We start from the raw sequence: 18,210 nt of genomic DNA on the forward strand, positions 1-18,210 counted from the left end.
CTCATTACAAGGAAAGCAAGATAGTTCAAGCCGTGATTTGTCATAATTGTGATGATTATGGCTTACAGCTCATGAAAACCCCAAATCCACAATCTCAGTAAATTAGAATATTACATGCAATCAATAAAACAAGGAGTGTACATAGAACAATATCGGACCTCTGAAAAGTATAAGCATGCATATGTACTCAGTACTTGGTTTGGGCCCCTTTTGCAGCAATTACTGCCTCAATGCGGCGTGGCATGGAAGCTATCAGCCTGTGGCACTGCTGAGGTGTTATGGAAGAGCAGGATGCTTCAATAGCGGCCTTCAGCTCTTCTGCATTGTTCGGTCTCATGTCTCTCATCTTTCTCTTGGCAATGCCCCATAGATTCTCTATGGGGTTCAGGTCAGGCAAGTTTGCTGGCTAATCAAGCACAGTAATTCCACGGTCACTGAACCAGGTTTTGGTGCTTTTGGCAGTGTAGGCAGGTGCCAAGTCCTGCTGGAAAATGAAGTCAGCATCCCCATAAAGCTCGTCTGCGGAAGGAAGCATGAGGTGCTCCAAAATCTCCTGGTAGACGGCTGCGTTGACCCTGGACTTAATGAAGCACAGTGGACCAACACCAGCAGATGACATGGCTCCCCAAATCAACACAGACTGTGGAAACTTCACACTGGACTTCAAGCATCTTGCAGTGTGTGCCTCTCCATTCTTCCTCCAGACTCTGGGTCCTTGGTTTCCAAATGAGATGCAAAAGTTGCTCTCATCAGAAAAGAGGACTTTGGACCACTGAGCAACAGACCAGGTCTGTTTTTCTTTAGCCCAGGTAAGACGCTTCTGATGTTGTTTGTTGTTCAGGAGCGGCTTGACAAGAGGAATATGACATTTGAAGCCCATGTTCAGGATCCATCTGTGTGTGGTGGCTCTTGATGCACTAACTCCAGTCTCAGTCCAGTCCTTGTGAAAGTCCCCAATACTTTTGAATGGCCTTTTCCTGACAATCCTCTCTAGGCTGCGGTCATCCCTGCTGCTTGTGCACCTTTTTCTTCCACACTTTTCCCTTCCACATAACTTTCTATTAATGTGCTTTGATACAGCACTTTGGGAACATCCAACCTCTTTTGCAATTACCTTTTGAGACTTTCCCTCCTTATGGAGGGTGTCAATGATGGTTTTCTGCACAACTGTCAGGTCAGCAGTCTTCCCCATGATTGTGATTCCTACTGAACCAGACTGAGAGACCATTTAAAGGCTCAGGAACCCTTTGCAGGTGTTATGGCTTAATTAGCAGATTAGAGTGGGACACTTTGAGCCTAGAATGTTGCACCTTTTCACAATATTCTAATTTTTTGAGATTGTGGATTTGGGGTTTTCATGAGCTGTACACCATAATTATCACAATTATGACAAATCACGGCTTGAACTATCTTGCTTTGCATGTAATGAGTCTATCTCATATATTAGTTTCCCCTTTTAAGTTGCATTACTGAAATAAGTGAACTTTTGCACGATATTCTAATTTTTCGAGTTTCACCTGTAGAAATAATTTAGTGTTAGGAATATTTCAACTACATGCTTTTGCCCAGTTTAGATAGGTGCGCCAACTGGATAGGTTTCTTGAGACCTTAGATTGGCCATTATAATATATGATTTAATCACAATATACTGTATGTAGATTATTGCAGTATGCTTTTTGGACGACTGCTTTGTAGAGTGCTTAGAAATTACACCTTGCATGGGACAACAAAAGCACGCATCAAGGTTTATTAAATTTTTACATTCTGGGTTTTTTGTGGTTTTTTTTGCAGACACATTGAAATATTAAGAGTTAATAATGGGACAACAAATCAGTATCAGTTCTGAGCAACCACATAGATAGGTTTTCTTTAGGATGAATTGGCTCCAACCTGAACCTTCAAGTCATCCAATAGTGCACTTATTGCTACTATTGGTAATATAACTGAGTCCGTACACCTTGCTGAGGGTCTTCTCTTTTCTTCCACCTTTCCTCACATCAGAGCTCTCTAGAGGTCTTCATATAATAGGTCTCAAGTAGGATAATTTGAGAGTGGTCATTTGTGCCTTAAGTGAAATTCTGGAGATTTGTTCATAGATTACTTTGTTTTCTTGGCCATCCATGGTATTCTCAGGAGTTTTTTCCCCCAACATCAACATTCAAACATGTCATTACTTTTTCAATCCCACTTCTTCAAAATCCAATGTTCACTTCCATAGAGTGTCCTAGCGAATATCACTGCCTGCACTATTCTGATCTTTGTAGATATAGGCATATCAGGGCATCTGAATATTTTCCCCACCCCCATTATTTTGTTATTCTGCATGAAGCACTAGTCTGCAGTATATCTAATAGCTGTTTCTTCATTGTTGACATTTGATCCTAAAGTGGTGGATGGCTTCTGCCCTTTAATATATTCACTGTTATTTCTAAATTTGGTTGTTGTGCTCATTGTCATTAGTTCGGTTATCTTTATGTTTAATCTTAGTCCCAATTTTTCACTGCGCACCTTGATTTATTTTTACTAGAGTTTTCAGACTGTTTACATTTTCAGTAGTATCTTTATTTATTTACTTGACCTGATCTTGTCTGTCTACCAAGGTTGGAACTGGTTAGCATTTGGACTGGGAAAATATCCTAAAAGAAGTCAGTCACAAATCAATCTCCACAGAGTTGTTCCATGACATTTTTGCTTTTGATGCTATGGATTACTGTGATTTTTTAGATTTTTATCTGTTTTGTATTGGCTGACTTATTTATTGTTGTGCGTTGCCCAGAGCCCCCTTTGGGGGAGATGGGCACATAAATAAATTTGAATAATAAGTAAATGAAATGACTGTACCAATAAATTGAGATTAGATGCTAAAATGTGACAGTGCAAGCTACACCTCTTGGCCCCTCTGTATACAATCTATGTGTATGCAGGAAATTTTGTCTTTGAGTTAAGGAGGTGTTTGGAAAGAGATAAGTGTGCTAGCAGTGCCTCTAGGGAATATGTAGCTACTGCACGAACCCAGGAAAAGATGCAGCTTTAAGGAGGACCCGATAGATTTAATAGGACCTGAAGGTTATGCTTAATCTGAAACAACTCTTCAGCCTCAGATGTGAAGAACCAAGCCTCCCTATTTGTTATGACTATTTATTAGATTTAATATAGCCACTCACTCCAATGGATTAGCTGAGCATGACTCAAAGAATTTGTGATTTTTTTAAAATTTACCTTTAATTTATCCTTTAAAGTATATTGAAAGGACTACTTTCCCTCATAGATTCCCATGTAAATCTATTGAGATAAAATAAAAATCAAAGGCCTAATAAGTGTGACAGAGCTTCCATGCAATAAATGTCAAAGACCTTGTAAATGTTAAGAAACCTTGAATATACCTGGTTCTGCAAAAATAATAATAACAATAATAATAATAACATGAAACTAGGCCCACAGGAGAAGACTAGAGACCTCTCGTCCCTATTTGAAATGACCCAGATTTGTTCCTTTTTGAGTACCTAGAGAGGATCCTCTCCCCAGAGTCAGGCCAATAGGACTGGGGATTCCACTTTTATTGGCCACATTCACAGGGCTGGTTTTACTCGTAGGGAAGAGGCTCTGCGTTGGCGACGTCGGGGATTTGACAGGTTCTGCTGTCTTGGGTCTAGCAGAGAGATTCAGTGGCTGTGCAGCATCATCCTAGAAGAGTTTAATGTAAATAATTATTAGGAGAAGACAAATGAAACACATTATCACTTAGGAAGCCACAGCTATTTTACACCTTCCAGACAATGCTGCATTTTCCTGCAATAATAACAAAAGAAGCTAATTATCTACACTCCTTGAAGATTCAATGAAAGGGAAACCTCATTATTTTTTCTGTGCTGTGCCTCTGTTTACATTAACTATGTGGCTAGATCGTTCTTTTTGACAAATTAAAATCTGAATTAGCTTGCATTACTGTTTAATTTCCTAATGTGTTTTCTGAGATCTAAATTAACCCAGGGCATTCACAAAGAATGATTTTTAAAAAAATCTAACCAGCAATGTTGCAGTGTTTAACTGTGTCTGCTGGAAACTTCTTAAACTACAATACGGCATGCATGTTGTTAATATGCACTTGAATGAGGGGCAGCATTATGGTAAAAAAATTAAAAGAAGATTAGATGACTTAATTGTTTTAGTTTTATTTTCATATACTGTAGCTATGATCCTCTTGCCACTCTGTTTTATGAAAGACTTTTCAAATAAAGTCTTTTCTAGATGAGATGGGTGACACATAAATCTAATAAATAAATATAATTTCAATAAATTTTATTTCTTCATTTCTTTCAAAGGGTAGCAATATGCTTAATATTATTAGTATATTTACTGGCACACACCCAAACTGATGATGAAATATTTGTATCTTTAGCCTACCAACAACAGCAGATGCCAGTACAAATGAAGTAAAATAACATCTGGTTCTTACTATTTAGTAAACTGGTTGCTATTGATAGGACAGAACATCACATCACAGAAAAAGTCTATGTGGTCAATCAGAGTTGATTTGATGATATATAATAATAATAGGGACGCGGTGGCTCAGTGGGTTAGGATGCTGAGCTTGTCGATCAGAAGGTCAGCAGTTTGGCGGGTCGAATCCCGAGTGCCGCGTAACAGAGTGAGCGCCTGTTACTCGTCCCAGCTTCTGCCAACCTAGCAGTTCGAAAGCACGTAAAAATGCAAGTAGAAAAATAGGGACCGCTCCGGTGGGAAGGTAACAGCGTTCTGTGCGCCTTTGGTGTCTAGTCATGCCAGCCACATGACCACAGAGATGTCCTCGGACAAGCGCTGGCTCTTCGGCTTTGAAACGGAGATGAGCACCGGCCCCTAGAGTCGGAAACGACTAGCACGCATGTGCGGGGGAACCTTTACCTTTACCTTTAATAATAATAAAGAAATAAGAAGGGATGAACAGTTTGGTTTTTATAATTCTTCAGTGCTGCTTAATTAAATTCCCTTGATCAATGGCTTTTAATCCTGAATGTTTGCACTAACTATTATGTATTTGGTCAAAAGCAAGGATGAGAGTCCGGAAGAGGTTCAAGCTGCTACTGTACTAAAACTTGCAGCAAAGCTAGCCTGTGTTTGTGTGTTTATTGTGATTTGTTAGTGGTCTATTTTGTATTTATCTTTTATTTTATTGTTTGAAAATTATTTTATATGATGTATGCCACCTTAATTACAATTTATGAGTGGAGTGTTTTTATAAGTCTGTCTGTATGCATGTATCCATGAGAAAGAAAATATACCAATATCCCAAAATTCATATTTCTGAAGTTTCACTTAAATTCTGCATTATTTCTGTATCATGAATCATATACTCTAGCTGTGTATAACTAGATATATGATTGTCATTAAATAAATATTACAAGGTCAGGTTATGCTTTCATCAACTTTTTAAGAAGAAATGCTAACATGTCAGTTTCTAACGTACTGCATGCATATACGTATACCTTATACATGGAAAAATAAAACAATCTGAATTTGGTATTGGCATATTCAGACTCTTGATTTTTAAATTATGACAGGGAGTTGCTCAGTTTGTGTAACTTCTGTGTAAGAGTTTTTGAACTGGATGCTATCAATAGGCCAATGACACTCAGTTCTTCTAATCTTCTTATCTTTAATCCAGGAGAGTAATCAGTACAATGTTGTCCAACCTCAGTAATGAGCCAGGTGACAGAAAACAAAGTGAAACTAAATCCAGAAAGATTGAGGGGTATGTTGATAAAAAAAAGTTGATCTTTTTTTTAGTTGAAATAGTTTGCTCAGAGCAGTTTGTGTTCTCCCAACTTACAAATGCTCCTTGATCCCAAACTCTTCCTGGATTTGTAAATGGTGGCTGTGTCAAGGAACTCTTTTCCAGCTGTGACCCTTTCTGAGTTAGCCAGATTTAACATAAATTACCTATACTTCGGGTGTCAACCACCTTCATTACTGCAAAGTAGTGTATGTGGGATCATTCTTGAAAAGCATCTAGAAATTGTCAATTGGTACAAAATGTGGCAGCCAGACTAGAACAAATATACGGATGATATCAATCCTATACGGAAAGTTACCCACAGTTGCCCACCAGACAAGACAAGCTATTGGCCCTGACTTTCAAGACCCTAAACACTAAGTCTATGTGTCAGCCTTTTGAAGTAGGCAAGTTCAGGAAAGAAATATCAGGAATGCTACTTTTTACCATAGAATAAAATAAGAATCTTGAAAACCTGAGAGAGATTCTCTCTCCCCCGCCCCCTCCTCTAAAGCATATCAAAGCTGGCCAATCTTAAGTTTTTTCTTCACTTCCTTCTAAATATCCTGGCTAAGCTGATTTTTACATAAAGGTTACTGGATTCCTTTTTAAGGCCATTTCAGTGTTCTTCTATGTGTAGGATCATTTATGTTGTATGGAACCTTCCTGGTCTCTTCAATGAACCACTCTGAAGATATCTCCACTGCTAGAATTATATTCATCTGGAATGCTTGAAGCTTTCCTATCCTGTGTGATTCGCAGGCTGAAGAATGTATTCCCCTAGGGCAGACATGTCAAACACAAGGCCTGGAGGCCGGATCCGACCCGCGAAGTGGTTTCATGTGGCCCGCAAAGCCATCCTGGAAATAGTGAGGGAACGGCCCCCCACTGCCTTGGCCCTGCCCCAGAGACCCTCCTTCTGCCAGTGACCCTCAGATCTGTCCCACTCCTGCCCAGGCCCCCATAGGCACCCTTGATGCGAACAATGTAGAGCTGTCCATGCCCACCCAGTAGGCCATTCGCACTCTAGCCACGCCCACGCAGTAGGCCACACCCACCCTGGCCATACCCACCCGGCCCCCTGAGGGCAACCACAATGCTGATGCGGCCCTCAATGAAATTGAGTTTGACACCCCTGCCCTAGGGAGATGGATCTGGTCCTTAACACCCCAATATTTTGGAGGTGCTAAAAGTACATCTTTTCTGCCAAACGTTTAACTGTTAGATGTAATTGTTCATTTGTTTTGTTTTACCAAACACTGGGATTTTATCTCTATTTCGGTTTCAGTGTCACTTACCTATATTTTATATTCCTGTTGCTTTTTAAAGGGCAAAGAGCCTTGGTGGAGCAGTGGGCTAATGCCTCCTTAAGTAACACCAGCTGCCTGCAATTAGTGCAGGTTCGAGTCCCACCAGGCTCAAGGTTGACTCAGCCTTCCATCCTTCCGAGGTAGGTAAAATGAGGACCCAGATTGTTGGGGGCAATTAAGCTGACTTTGTAATAATGCCGCTTGGGGGTGTGTGAAAGCCCTAATAAGCAGGCATATACATAGAATGAAGGCTACTGCTAAGCTTGTAAGCCGCCCTGAGTCTTCGGAGAAGGGCGGGATATAAATGGAATTTAAAAAAAAAATCCAATAAATAAATAATTAAGAAATGGGTCAAAATTAGTCTGAAGAACTCCTATAAAAAAACACCCTGTGCTACTACTTTTGGAAACGCAAGAACAGAAAGAACTTGGTTCTTTTGATCTAGTGTTCCTCTTTACAATACTATCTTTTGCTGTTCATCAGTGAGCTTATCCCTTCTGCTGAACTTGTTAGCAATCAGCCAGGCACAGCATTTTTGGGATAGCAGAATACTGAGTTTCTGTAATTAAAATGAAAAGAGCCTGGCAACCTGACTCTTTCATTTAAAGTATGCCCAAAGCTGAGATATGCTGGATAGAAAGGTGCATCATCTATATTTTAGCAGGCAGAACTGAAGACTTCAAAGCTGAGAAATATATGAAAGAATACAATAATACTCTCCATTATCTTATCACCGGCATTCTTCTTGCTGTCAAAATTGTACACAGCACATCTTACAGCAGGAAATTTATTGAATAGGACCATAGGGAAATTGAAAACTAAGCCATTTTTATAATACTGCACTTTCTTGATAGTTTAGTTTTATTATTATATAGGGACTATACCCTCCAGTGTTTGTGGTAGTAAAATATGTAGTTTTTTTAATCAATCAGTCATATTGGATAAAAAAATAGTGTGACAAAACTTTTGTGCCAGTGCCAGGGTCATCCTTATAGCTGATACCGAGTGGAGGCTGGCTCAGTTATTTTATCTTATCAAATCAATTCCCATAAACCATTCAGGCAGGAACACAGAACATGCTTACTGGATTTTGCTAACTATGCTCCATGTAACATCTAATCAGACATGTGTCAGTTGTATGCAAATATTTTCATCTCTTTTAAACAGTAGCTTAATTTCTATTTCTAATAGAAATAGAAATATTCCTCATGTTTGTAATAATTATGCTGGCACAGAACTAAGGGCATTCATTTACATACATAATGTCCTTATAACCAGGATTGATTTGAAACATTTTTCCCCCCTGACAATATAAGGAAAGTGGTCCTGACTTCGTCTTAGAGCTATCTAGGGCAGCCTGTGTAACACAGATAGTTTAGGTCTCTTGGACCAGACCTTTACTGCTTACTTTTCTGCCTAATATTTGTTCATCCCTTACTCAAATCAATGCTGCCAGACAGCACATTTCATGTGAACAAAGACATATGCACACCTAACTCACAACATTTCAGAATTCAATACAGGTACATACAGTAGCTATGTCCCTGAAACATAGCAACACAATAAGCAACATATACCTACTATGAACTTTGTTTGTCAGGCCCTAAAGAAGCCTTTTGGGGCTTCCAGTTTGCGTGCGTGGTGCTTCCAGAAGTGCGGGAACAGCCTGCTTCCTGCCATCCATTTCTTTCTTTTTTGGAGGACCCTGAAAAGGGTCAAAAATCGCCCCTCCAGGGCGATTACCGAGAGGAGGACTTTCCTGTGATCACGGAAGGGTGGCAGCCCTCTGCTGGAATCCGGAATCATCTCCTTTGGCCCGAAGAAGTAGAGACCAGCCATAAAGATGGCCGATCAATAAGCTGCTCCCTGCCGAAAGCCAAAGCACTACCTAGCACTAAGAAGCAATCTGGAGGACCTGGGTGAGCTTTTACCTTTCTTATTCCCTAATCATCTTCCTGTGGGGCTTTCCTGAAAATCTTTTTCTCCCATTTTTTTGAGAAAACGGCAAATATCTACTTTGGGAACAAAGCTTAAAGCCTCAAAGCTATAAAAGAACTTTAATTCAGCAAAGAAATTAAGTAATTTCATCTGTACTTACTAAAAAGCTTCTATTTGTTGCTGGGAATCCACTACCCTATCTTTTCTATAAGCTGTGAATTAAGGAAAAAATTTGGACTAATCCTACAAAAGTTCTATATTAATTTGGAAAAAGAAAAGAAAATTCCTACATTGCATGCTATATGTTACTGATGACATCTTGTGGCGAAACCTGGTACAGCAAGTAAATTTCCTTTTTTTGTTGTGAGAGCTGACTGAATAATACAGCTGTCCTTGACACTAAGATAAGGGTGGGAACACCTGGCACTGAATACAACTCTTCAGGAGGTGGAAAATCTTTGACTATTATTAAAACAGCCTCCATGGAAGATTTAACTGCAAACAACAATGAAATGGATGAATACATCCCACCACTTGATTATAAACTGATACTGGACACGATTTTGGCAATGACAGAGCAAATTAAAGCCAAATTGCAAGAAAAATCTGACAACCTAAAGCCACCAAATCAAATTTTGACTTTAAATGAGGAAAAGATAACCCAAAATCAAATAGAAGAAGTGGAAACTAACACTAAAATAGGAGATTTCAAAGAACAACAAAAGCAACCTACAGAACACCTTAAAGTCCAAACTTTAATGGCAACTACAAAACCTATAACCCAAAAAGGAGCAGCGCCTGAAGAAAACAATACCAAGAGTGAAGACACTAAAGGCCTTCAAATACAATATATTGAGAATTCAATTAATCAAAGGACAATCATAATACCAGCTACTACTTTCTACCTAACCCAGATAGAATTGGAAGAAGAAAAAGATTTGACTGATTTAATTACAACTATATTATATCAACCATCAAAAACTGAATTATCAAAGCAAAAATACAATGGTTACAAAGAGGACATCTTCCTTGCAAAACTGACATTTGGATACACTCCCTGGATTCAAATAAGGGGTATAGGAAGAAAGGAAGATACATTTGAGATTTTAAAAATGCCAAGAGGGAAGCATGATTGGCACAAAAGGAAGGCAAGAGTTAGATTTAAAAAAACCTGAACTTGTTTCTCTTTTGGGATTCCTATAGACTATAAAAATATCTCTTTCATGGATTAAGGGGAATCCCTAAAAATATAACTGATTTTACATTTAGCTTTTAGATCGGTAAAGGAAAACAAATGTAAGCTTTTAGAATATAACTCCAAACTATATTTTAGAACTTGGAATGACATTTCAAAAGATAGTACTTTAATAATTGATGTATGGTCAAGATGACTTATAGAATATTCAGTGGTTGCTTTTGAAACATAGTATAGAACCTAGAATTTTATATATAAAAGATAGTATTTTAATAATTGTTGAATGGTTAAAACAAAAAACATATTTCTAATAACTGGTGATTTCTTAAGATGAAAATTAGACTTTAATGGTAAAACATAAGAATGCTTTGTAATGGACAATATAAGTTTTGTAGACAAAAGACTTATTCTTTATTGAAATAGGGAATTGTGGGTTACCCAAAAATTAAGCTTTTTCTTATATAGTATAGGCCACTCTAGAATATCCTATTGCAATTAGATAAAATTTAAAAACAGGATATTGATATGTATTACTGAAAATATATTTTAAGTTTTGTTGATTGACTAGGTTACAATTAGAAATGTACTAACTTGCCTATTTTGACTATGCAATAACTAAGGGAAGTAGAGAGGGCATCTCTCTTTATGTAACCTGAACTATTTACAACTGGTTATTTCTTATTTTAACTACCCAACCACCATATTTTTTCACAAATACTTGTATATGTAAATATTAAAAAATCAATAAAAAAAGAAGAAGCCTTTGGGAAGATCAACCAAATCAGACTTTCAAATAGGTCTGCCCAGAAATAAGCAAGGGTGCTACTCACTGCATGTCTATGCAGAATTAAGCAAGGGAATTATTTGAACAAATCTATTCTCTGCATGCTTATTCAGAATGGGTCTCGCCAAATTAACTGCAGTTAAACATAAATAAGATTGTAGTCCCTTTATAGAAGATTAAACAATAACCTTTCCACGCAAATAATACAAGAACAGATTCTTTACACAAGAACACACACACACGCTTACAAAACCAACAATGGAAGCACTTTTTTCAATATATGTAAAATGAGAATAAATTAGTATTTGCACATTGCAAGAAGAATATACCTGTTCAAATGCAAATTAAGTTTAATCAAAAATTTTGGGCTCAATTGTGGGCATACGTCAAGGACTATCCGTAGTGAAACCCTATGATGCCAGATACAAAGGAAATGGACAACTCAAACCTTGAAGATTGGAGGTAATTAGTGAATTTTACTCATATCAAAAATATTATGCTTCCAATGGGAAGACAAATTGTCCATTCATGAACACAAGCACATCCAGAAGAAGCCACTTAGATGGGAACAAAAAAAAAGGAGTACAGGAGAATAGAACAAAGTTAAAAGTCCAAGTATAGTATATTTACACTCCAGTAAGGCATTTGACAAAATAGACCACAGCCTACTTCTTGATAAAATACAACAATGTGGGATAGACAGTACCAACACTAGATGGTGGACCAACCATACCCAGCATCTGGACCTCAATGAAACTACATCTACATCAAGAGAGGTATGCAGTAGGGTAACTCAAGAGTTTATCTTGGGCCCAGTGCTCTTCAACATTTTCATAAATGATCTAGATGAGAAAATAGAAGAACTCATCAAATTTGCAGATGACACCAAGTTAGGGAGAATTTCTAACATTTTGGAAGACAGATTCAAAATTCAGAAAATTCTTGACAGACTTGAACAAAATGCAGTTCAGTTTTTTTGTTTTTGTTTTTTAATCCCATTTATATCCCGCCCTTCTCCGAAGACTCAGGACGGCTTACAATTTAAAGCACAAATCAATGTGCTTAGCAACAGCCTTCATTCTATGTATATGCCTGCTTATTAGGGCTTTCACACACACCCCAAGCAGCATTATTACAAAGTCATTATTGCCCCCAACAATCTGGGTCCTCATTTTACCTACCTCGGAAGGAGGGAAGGCTGAGTCAACCTTGAGCCTGGTGGGATGCGAACCTGCACTAATTGCAGGCAGCTGGTGTTACTTAAGGAGGCATTAGCCCACTGCTCCACCAAGGCTCTCAGTTGTGAGAAAAGTAAGGTCCTGCAGTTAGGCAGGAAAATCAAATGCATAGGCATAGAATAGGTAGCACCTGGCTCAACAGTAATAACTGTGAGAAGGATCTAGGTGTCCTAGTCGATCACCATTAAGTATGAACCAGCAATGTGCTGTAGCTCCCAAAATAGCCAATGTAGTCATAAACTGCATCAACAGAATAGCATCAAGGTCAAAAGAAGTGATGGTACCACTTTATACTGCACTAGTGAGGCCACACTTGGAATACAAACAATACAAAAAAGATACTGAGACTCTAGAAAGTGTGCAGAGAAGAGCAACAAAAATGATAAAGGGTAGACTTCCGGTCTTGCACAGTAGTGCAGCAGCCAAAGGATTTCGGGGCTCCGTGCCCTTTGGCTGAATTTCTTCCTGTTAGGAGACCCTAAATAGGCCAGAAGCTGCCCTGAAGAGGCGGCAAAGAAGGAAGAAAGTCCCGCGGACCACTGAGAGATGGCATGAAACCCGATCGGTCCAGGAGAAGCCTTCCAGAAACCAACAGGAGAAAAGGCTAGCCTAACTTCAGAGTCTAGCCCAAGCTACAAGCAACCGAAGTCAAAAAGCACATTTGAATATAAAACCTAAATTTGTATAAGTTTGGAATTGTTGAATGGTTAAGATTCTCATTTTAAAGGCAATTTTCTATTTTGATAATTTAAAAAATAAACTAGTGCTGACATCTAGTGGTGGATAAAGACTATGACAGCTATGGCTTTTATACAGAACTTGGCAAAATCTGGAAAAAACTAATCAGTGCTTGTGACCTTCAAAGCTATAACAATAGAGAACAACTGTGACAAAAAAAAACAATTTGGATTGCAGACAAAGAGAGTATTATAAACTTCAGGAAACATTTTTGAACCTTTTTGGATTATAAATATCTACTAAACTGTGACTCCAAAGCTATTTGCAAAGAAAAGAAAACCTTGATTCGTGTACACTATGGAAAACCAGAGACTTGCAGAAAGAACTTATCAAAGAAAAAATAAATACCTTTCAAGAGGAGACATATGAGATGCTGCAACTAATTGAAACAACAATGACTTCAAACCACAAAGATATCCAAAATAACTCTGAAAACATAAACCAATTCATCTCCAATTTAACTTTACAACAACAAAAAATACCAGGAAATAACAACAGAGAAGGAGCAGATAAAACAGATAACTGAACACAAATTCAAGGACTCAAGGATGGAACTTAACACAAGAAAGAATATATTGATTAAAGATATTGGGCAAAAGAAGAAGGCCAAAGTGAAAACTAAGAAAATAAATGATGGGACTTATCAGAGAGAATATTTAAAAAAGAAACACCTATTTGAATATGGTTAAAGTAATAGAAAGATTTTGTATATGAATTTTACTTTAAGAGGGAGGAGTCCCTCAAATATCATAGTACTCTCTCTTTCTTCTCTTTTCTTATGTTATTTCTTAATATGAGTAATATAAAAGAGTTAGAATGGTTTGTGTATAAGGACATATTTTAGATATGTAAATGTGATTGATTTTAAGAAAATAACAATGGATTGAAAAAAATGTTTTGAATAAGAGTTAAAAGACCAGATGACTAGATTTATTAAATGGAATATTTAACGATTAAATATATTCTTAATTATGGTAAAAAAGAATAGAAAAAGTTTGGAAATAAATATGTATTAGCTTAAGGGAAACATGGACTTTCAGTAGTATACTATCTTTTTATCCCTCTTTACTCTTGTTCTTTTTTTCTCTTTTTTTAGTCTTATTTATTCCTTAAGTAAGGTAAAAGTTTACCAAATATTAAGGTGACCATGTTAAAAAATTAATAAAATATATTAATATAAAAAATGATAAAGGGTAAAGAGGCTAAATCATATGATGAATGGTTGAGAGACTGGACAGTCATTTGTCCAGAATGGTATAGGGTCTCCTGCATACAGAGGTTTGAACTAGAAGACCTCCAAGGTTACTGGTCTATCTGACAGATTGCTTCTCTTGATATAAAGTCCAAACACCAATCTCCAGAGAAGGATCAGTCTCGATGACCCCTTTTTATGAAGTTGTCAAGAACATGGGGGAGAACTTTACCCTACTTTGTATCCAAGCTATAATATGGACTTGCTCAAGAGCTGTTTTTCACCTGTATTCTTTCTCTTTTCAGGAAAGGAAACAAGATCTTCCTCTTTAAATTGTTTGAACAAATTTATATATATATTCCTTGATAACATTAAAAATGCGCATCCCAGGCATATTAAAATTAACAAACTAAGTGAACACTGGGATGGAATAAAAAAAATTAAAACAGTCTGATCTTTTAACAATAAAAACTGTTTTAGTTTTTCTTATTCCATCCCAGGGTTCGCTTAGTTTGTTTATATATCGTTATAAGTAACATCGTGCAAATGAAGCTTAGTTCCCAAAACAAATAAAATTACTTCCATTTAGAATCTTTAAAAAAAATTACAATTGTTGTACAATTGTTTGTTCTCCCCCCCAAAAAAAATTTCTGGATACATTCCATCTTTATTTATTTATATCTAACTTTTATTATTTGTACAAATAACTCAAGGCAGCAAACGTATCCAACACACCCTCCTCTTATTTTCCCCACAACTGTGAATTGGGCTGAAAAAGAGTGACTGGCCTAAGGTCACCCAACTGGCTTTCCTGGCTAAGATGGGGCTTGAACTCACAGTCTCTTGCTTTCTAGCTTGGTGCCTTAACCATTAGAACCAACTGCCCTTTTAATAGTGGATCTTTATCCTTCATAGAATTACACTTTCTCATACGAGATTGACATCCAGTCTAGGGGTCCTTCTGGACTCACAACTTCTGCTTAAAGAGCAGGTAGTAGCTGTGGCCAAGAAGATCTTTGCACAGGTACATTCAGTGTGTTGGTAGCTCTCCTTCAGTGACCAGGAAGCCCTTCATTCATGCCTTGGGTCACCTCATAATGAGACTACTGTAATGTGCTCTATATGTAGCTACAATTGAAGACAACTCAGAAACTATAGCTGGTCGAGAATGCCATGGAGCATGAAGTAATGGGTGTGTCATAGTCTGTTCATGTATCCTGCTATTTTGAGAACTGGAAGGATTCAGTTCAAGCTGTTGGTTATCACCTATAAAGACCTTCATGGCATAGGCCCAAGCTATCTAAGGGACCGTGTGTCTTTATATGTTTCAGCCCATCTAGTGAGATCAACTAGAATGGGCACACTCCAAGTCCCATTGATTAAGCAATAAGCAGCACCTTAAATTGCATCTGGAAGCTAACAGGTAACTAGGGCAGCTCTCAGGCATGATAGATTATTAAGATTAGTGTTAGCTCACTGAATGTATTGTGGGCAAAAAGGCAGAATTTAAACTTAAACAACAATAATGACAACATGCCGTGAACAGTCAATGATTTAGTGAAATTAAAGTACAAAGAGATGTTCTTGTTGATAAATTTTATATATATATATATATATATATATATATATATATATATATATATATATATATATATATATATATATATATATATATATATATATATATATATATATATTCTGCCAGGACAAACACATCTTTCAGTAATATCAATAGTAGCAGTTCCTTTAAAAATGAGGAAAATCTGTCCTTGGATCATCCCAGATGGCCTCCTTCTGTATAATAGCAATAGCAACAGCACTTATGTGCTCCTTCACAGTGCTTTAAAGCCCTCTCTGAGCAGTTTACAGAGTCAGCATATGTTCCCCAACAATCTAGGTCTTCATTTTACCGACCTCGGAAGGATGGAAGGCTGAGTCAACCTTGAGCCAGTGAGAATTGAAATGCTGGCAGTTGGCTAGCAGTTGCCAGAATTAGCCTGCATTACTGCATTGTAACCACTGTGCCACCACGGCTCTATAATAATATGGATTCATCCTCATATACAGTATCCTTATATCAAATGAAGCGATGTTAAAGGACAGTGATTCAAGAGGTCTCTACGTGCAGCTGGAATATTCAGGAGAACAAACTAAATCAGTACCTTAACTTGAGTTACAGGGCTGGTCCCTCTCTTTTCATTTTTCATCCCGGTTGGTGACAGCGTCCCTGTCGTATTGGGCGGCTGAGGCGTGGAAGGCATCTTGGTGCCGGGCGATATCTGCATGCTGGCCAGTTGAGCGGCATAGAGTTGCTGCAAAACAAGAACAGCTTTTCTCTTTTAGGAGCCCTGGAGAATCCTAAATGGCAGGGCTTTTGTGTTTTGTGTTCCTGGACTTGGGGCATCACACAGCTAACCAGCTTGATGAAAGATATGGAAAGGAAGACTTCTGGATTAAGGGTCACATGAAACAAACAAACAAACCTTGGAGAGCTGTCTGGTTATCGTACCAACAATGCTTTGTTTCGTTTTTAATGCCTTGCAGTGTTTCTCTGACTTGAGGAAAATGGACAATTACAGGTAGTAGTTCTTGACTTACAACAATTCATTGCGTGACCATTCAAAGTTACAATGGAACTGAAAAAAGTGAGTATGACCGTTTTTCACATGTATGACCGTTGCAGCATCTCCAAGATCACATGATCAAAATTCAGACGCTTGGCAACTGACTAATATTTATGACAGTCGCAGTGTCCCAGGGTTATGTGATCACCTTTTCAGACCTGACAAGCAAAGGGGGAAGCCAGATTCACTTAACAGCTGTGTTACTAACTTAATAATTGTAGTGATTCACTTAACAACTGTGGCAAGAAAGGTTGTAAAATGGGGCAAAAATCACTTAACACACGTCTCGCTTAGCAACAGAAATTTTGGGCTCAATTGTGGTTGTAAGTCGCAAACTACCTGTAGTGTTGTTTCTGCCAGTAACTATAAGACGTTACATATACCACCTTTTAGTTGCTAATATAGAAACTTATTGAGATCCCTGCACATTAAGTTAGTAAAAACAACTACAGAGTTTACATAACAAGTTTTACACTTTTTAGAGAACTGAACATTGTCAAAAGAAGCACAGTTATGTCATATTTATTCTTAAAATATTATGCGCTGTGTCTTGAACAAACCAAATAGTTAACTGTCTCTTAACAACCAGCCTTAAAAACCTCACCTTTATGTAGCAATAGAAATAATTATCCCATTATAAACAGGGAAAGGTCTATTCCTGTCTCGCAAATAAATCTATGTAAGGTTTTCCTTGTTAGTAAAATCAATGAAAAAGTGGTGGTTTGTATGAAATTTCCAACTTTACTATCATTTAAATGGCCAAATTAAAAAAAATTTGTAGTAATCCAAAGCAGACCTTTCAGCATATATAATTAACTGAAAGTTTAATGAAGAATAATTTGTAAAAGCCAGATGTGCTTAATGTTGAGTATTCGGTTCTTGCAGGCATTGAACGAGACAGAAGGTTCAACAGCAACAGGCTTTATTAAAGGTCAGAACATAACAGAAGCAAACAAGGAGCTGCTGTGCAGCTATTTATATGGTTGGCCGATAGGCGGCGACCGATAGATTTAAAGCAGCAGCTTCCTGCCCCAAACCCTACTTAACCGGCTAGAGGCAGCCAGTCTAGGCCGGCCCAGCAACCATTACAAAACATACACATGAATTCAGTCATTAGCAAAGAGTGCAACATAAGCAAGCACTTACAGCATATAAGGCTAATTACACCTAAGTCATAGTGATTGGAGGTTTTTGGAACTTTTTTAAAAAAACATTGCAAATTTCAACAGAAATAAAAGTCACAGAACTTGATTATATCAAAATTTGAGTACTCAAAATCTCACTGGTGAGATAAAATGTATGTATGTATGAATGTATGTATGTATGTACGTACGTATGTACGTACGTATGTATGTATGTATGTATGTATGTATGTATGGGATCAAAGTAAATACTCTGGGTCTTTACATAAAAAATGATGC

The 18,210-nt window shown here is 37.6% G+C and overlaps 1 protein-coding gene across 3 annotated transcripts in view; it reads right to left on the minus strand.

Moving 5' to 3' along the window:
- SOX6 (SRY-box transcription factor 6) overlaps positions 1 to 18,210 on the minus strand; it is a 315,755-nt gene that overhangs the window by 56,517 nt on the left and 241,028 nt on the right. For all 3 annotated transcript variants that reach the window (XM_083348763.1, XM_083348764.1, XM_083348762.1), the window contains 2 exons: positions 16,328 to 16,477; positions 3,504 to 3,684 (listed from right to left, as the gene is read on the minus strand). In XM_083348763.1, coding sequence (XP_083204889.1) covers positions 3,504 to 3,684; positions 16,328 to 16,477 — 331 coding nt within the window. The remainder of the gene's footprint in view (positions 1 to 3,503; positions 3,685 to 16,327; positions 16,478 to 18,210) is intronic.

Source organism: Vipera ursinii (assembly GCF_947247035.1).
Source record: "Vipera ursinii genome assembly, chromosome: 1".
NCBI classification, from domain to species: Eukaryota; Metazoa; Chordata; class Lepidosauria; order Squamata; family Viperidae; genus Vipera; species Vipera ursinii.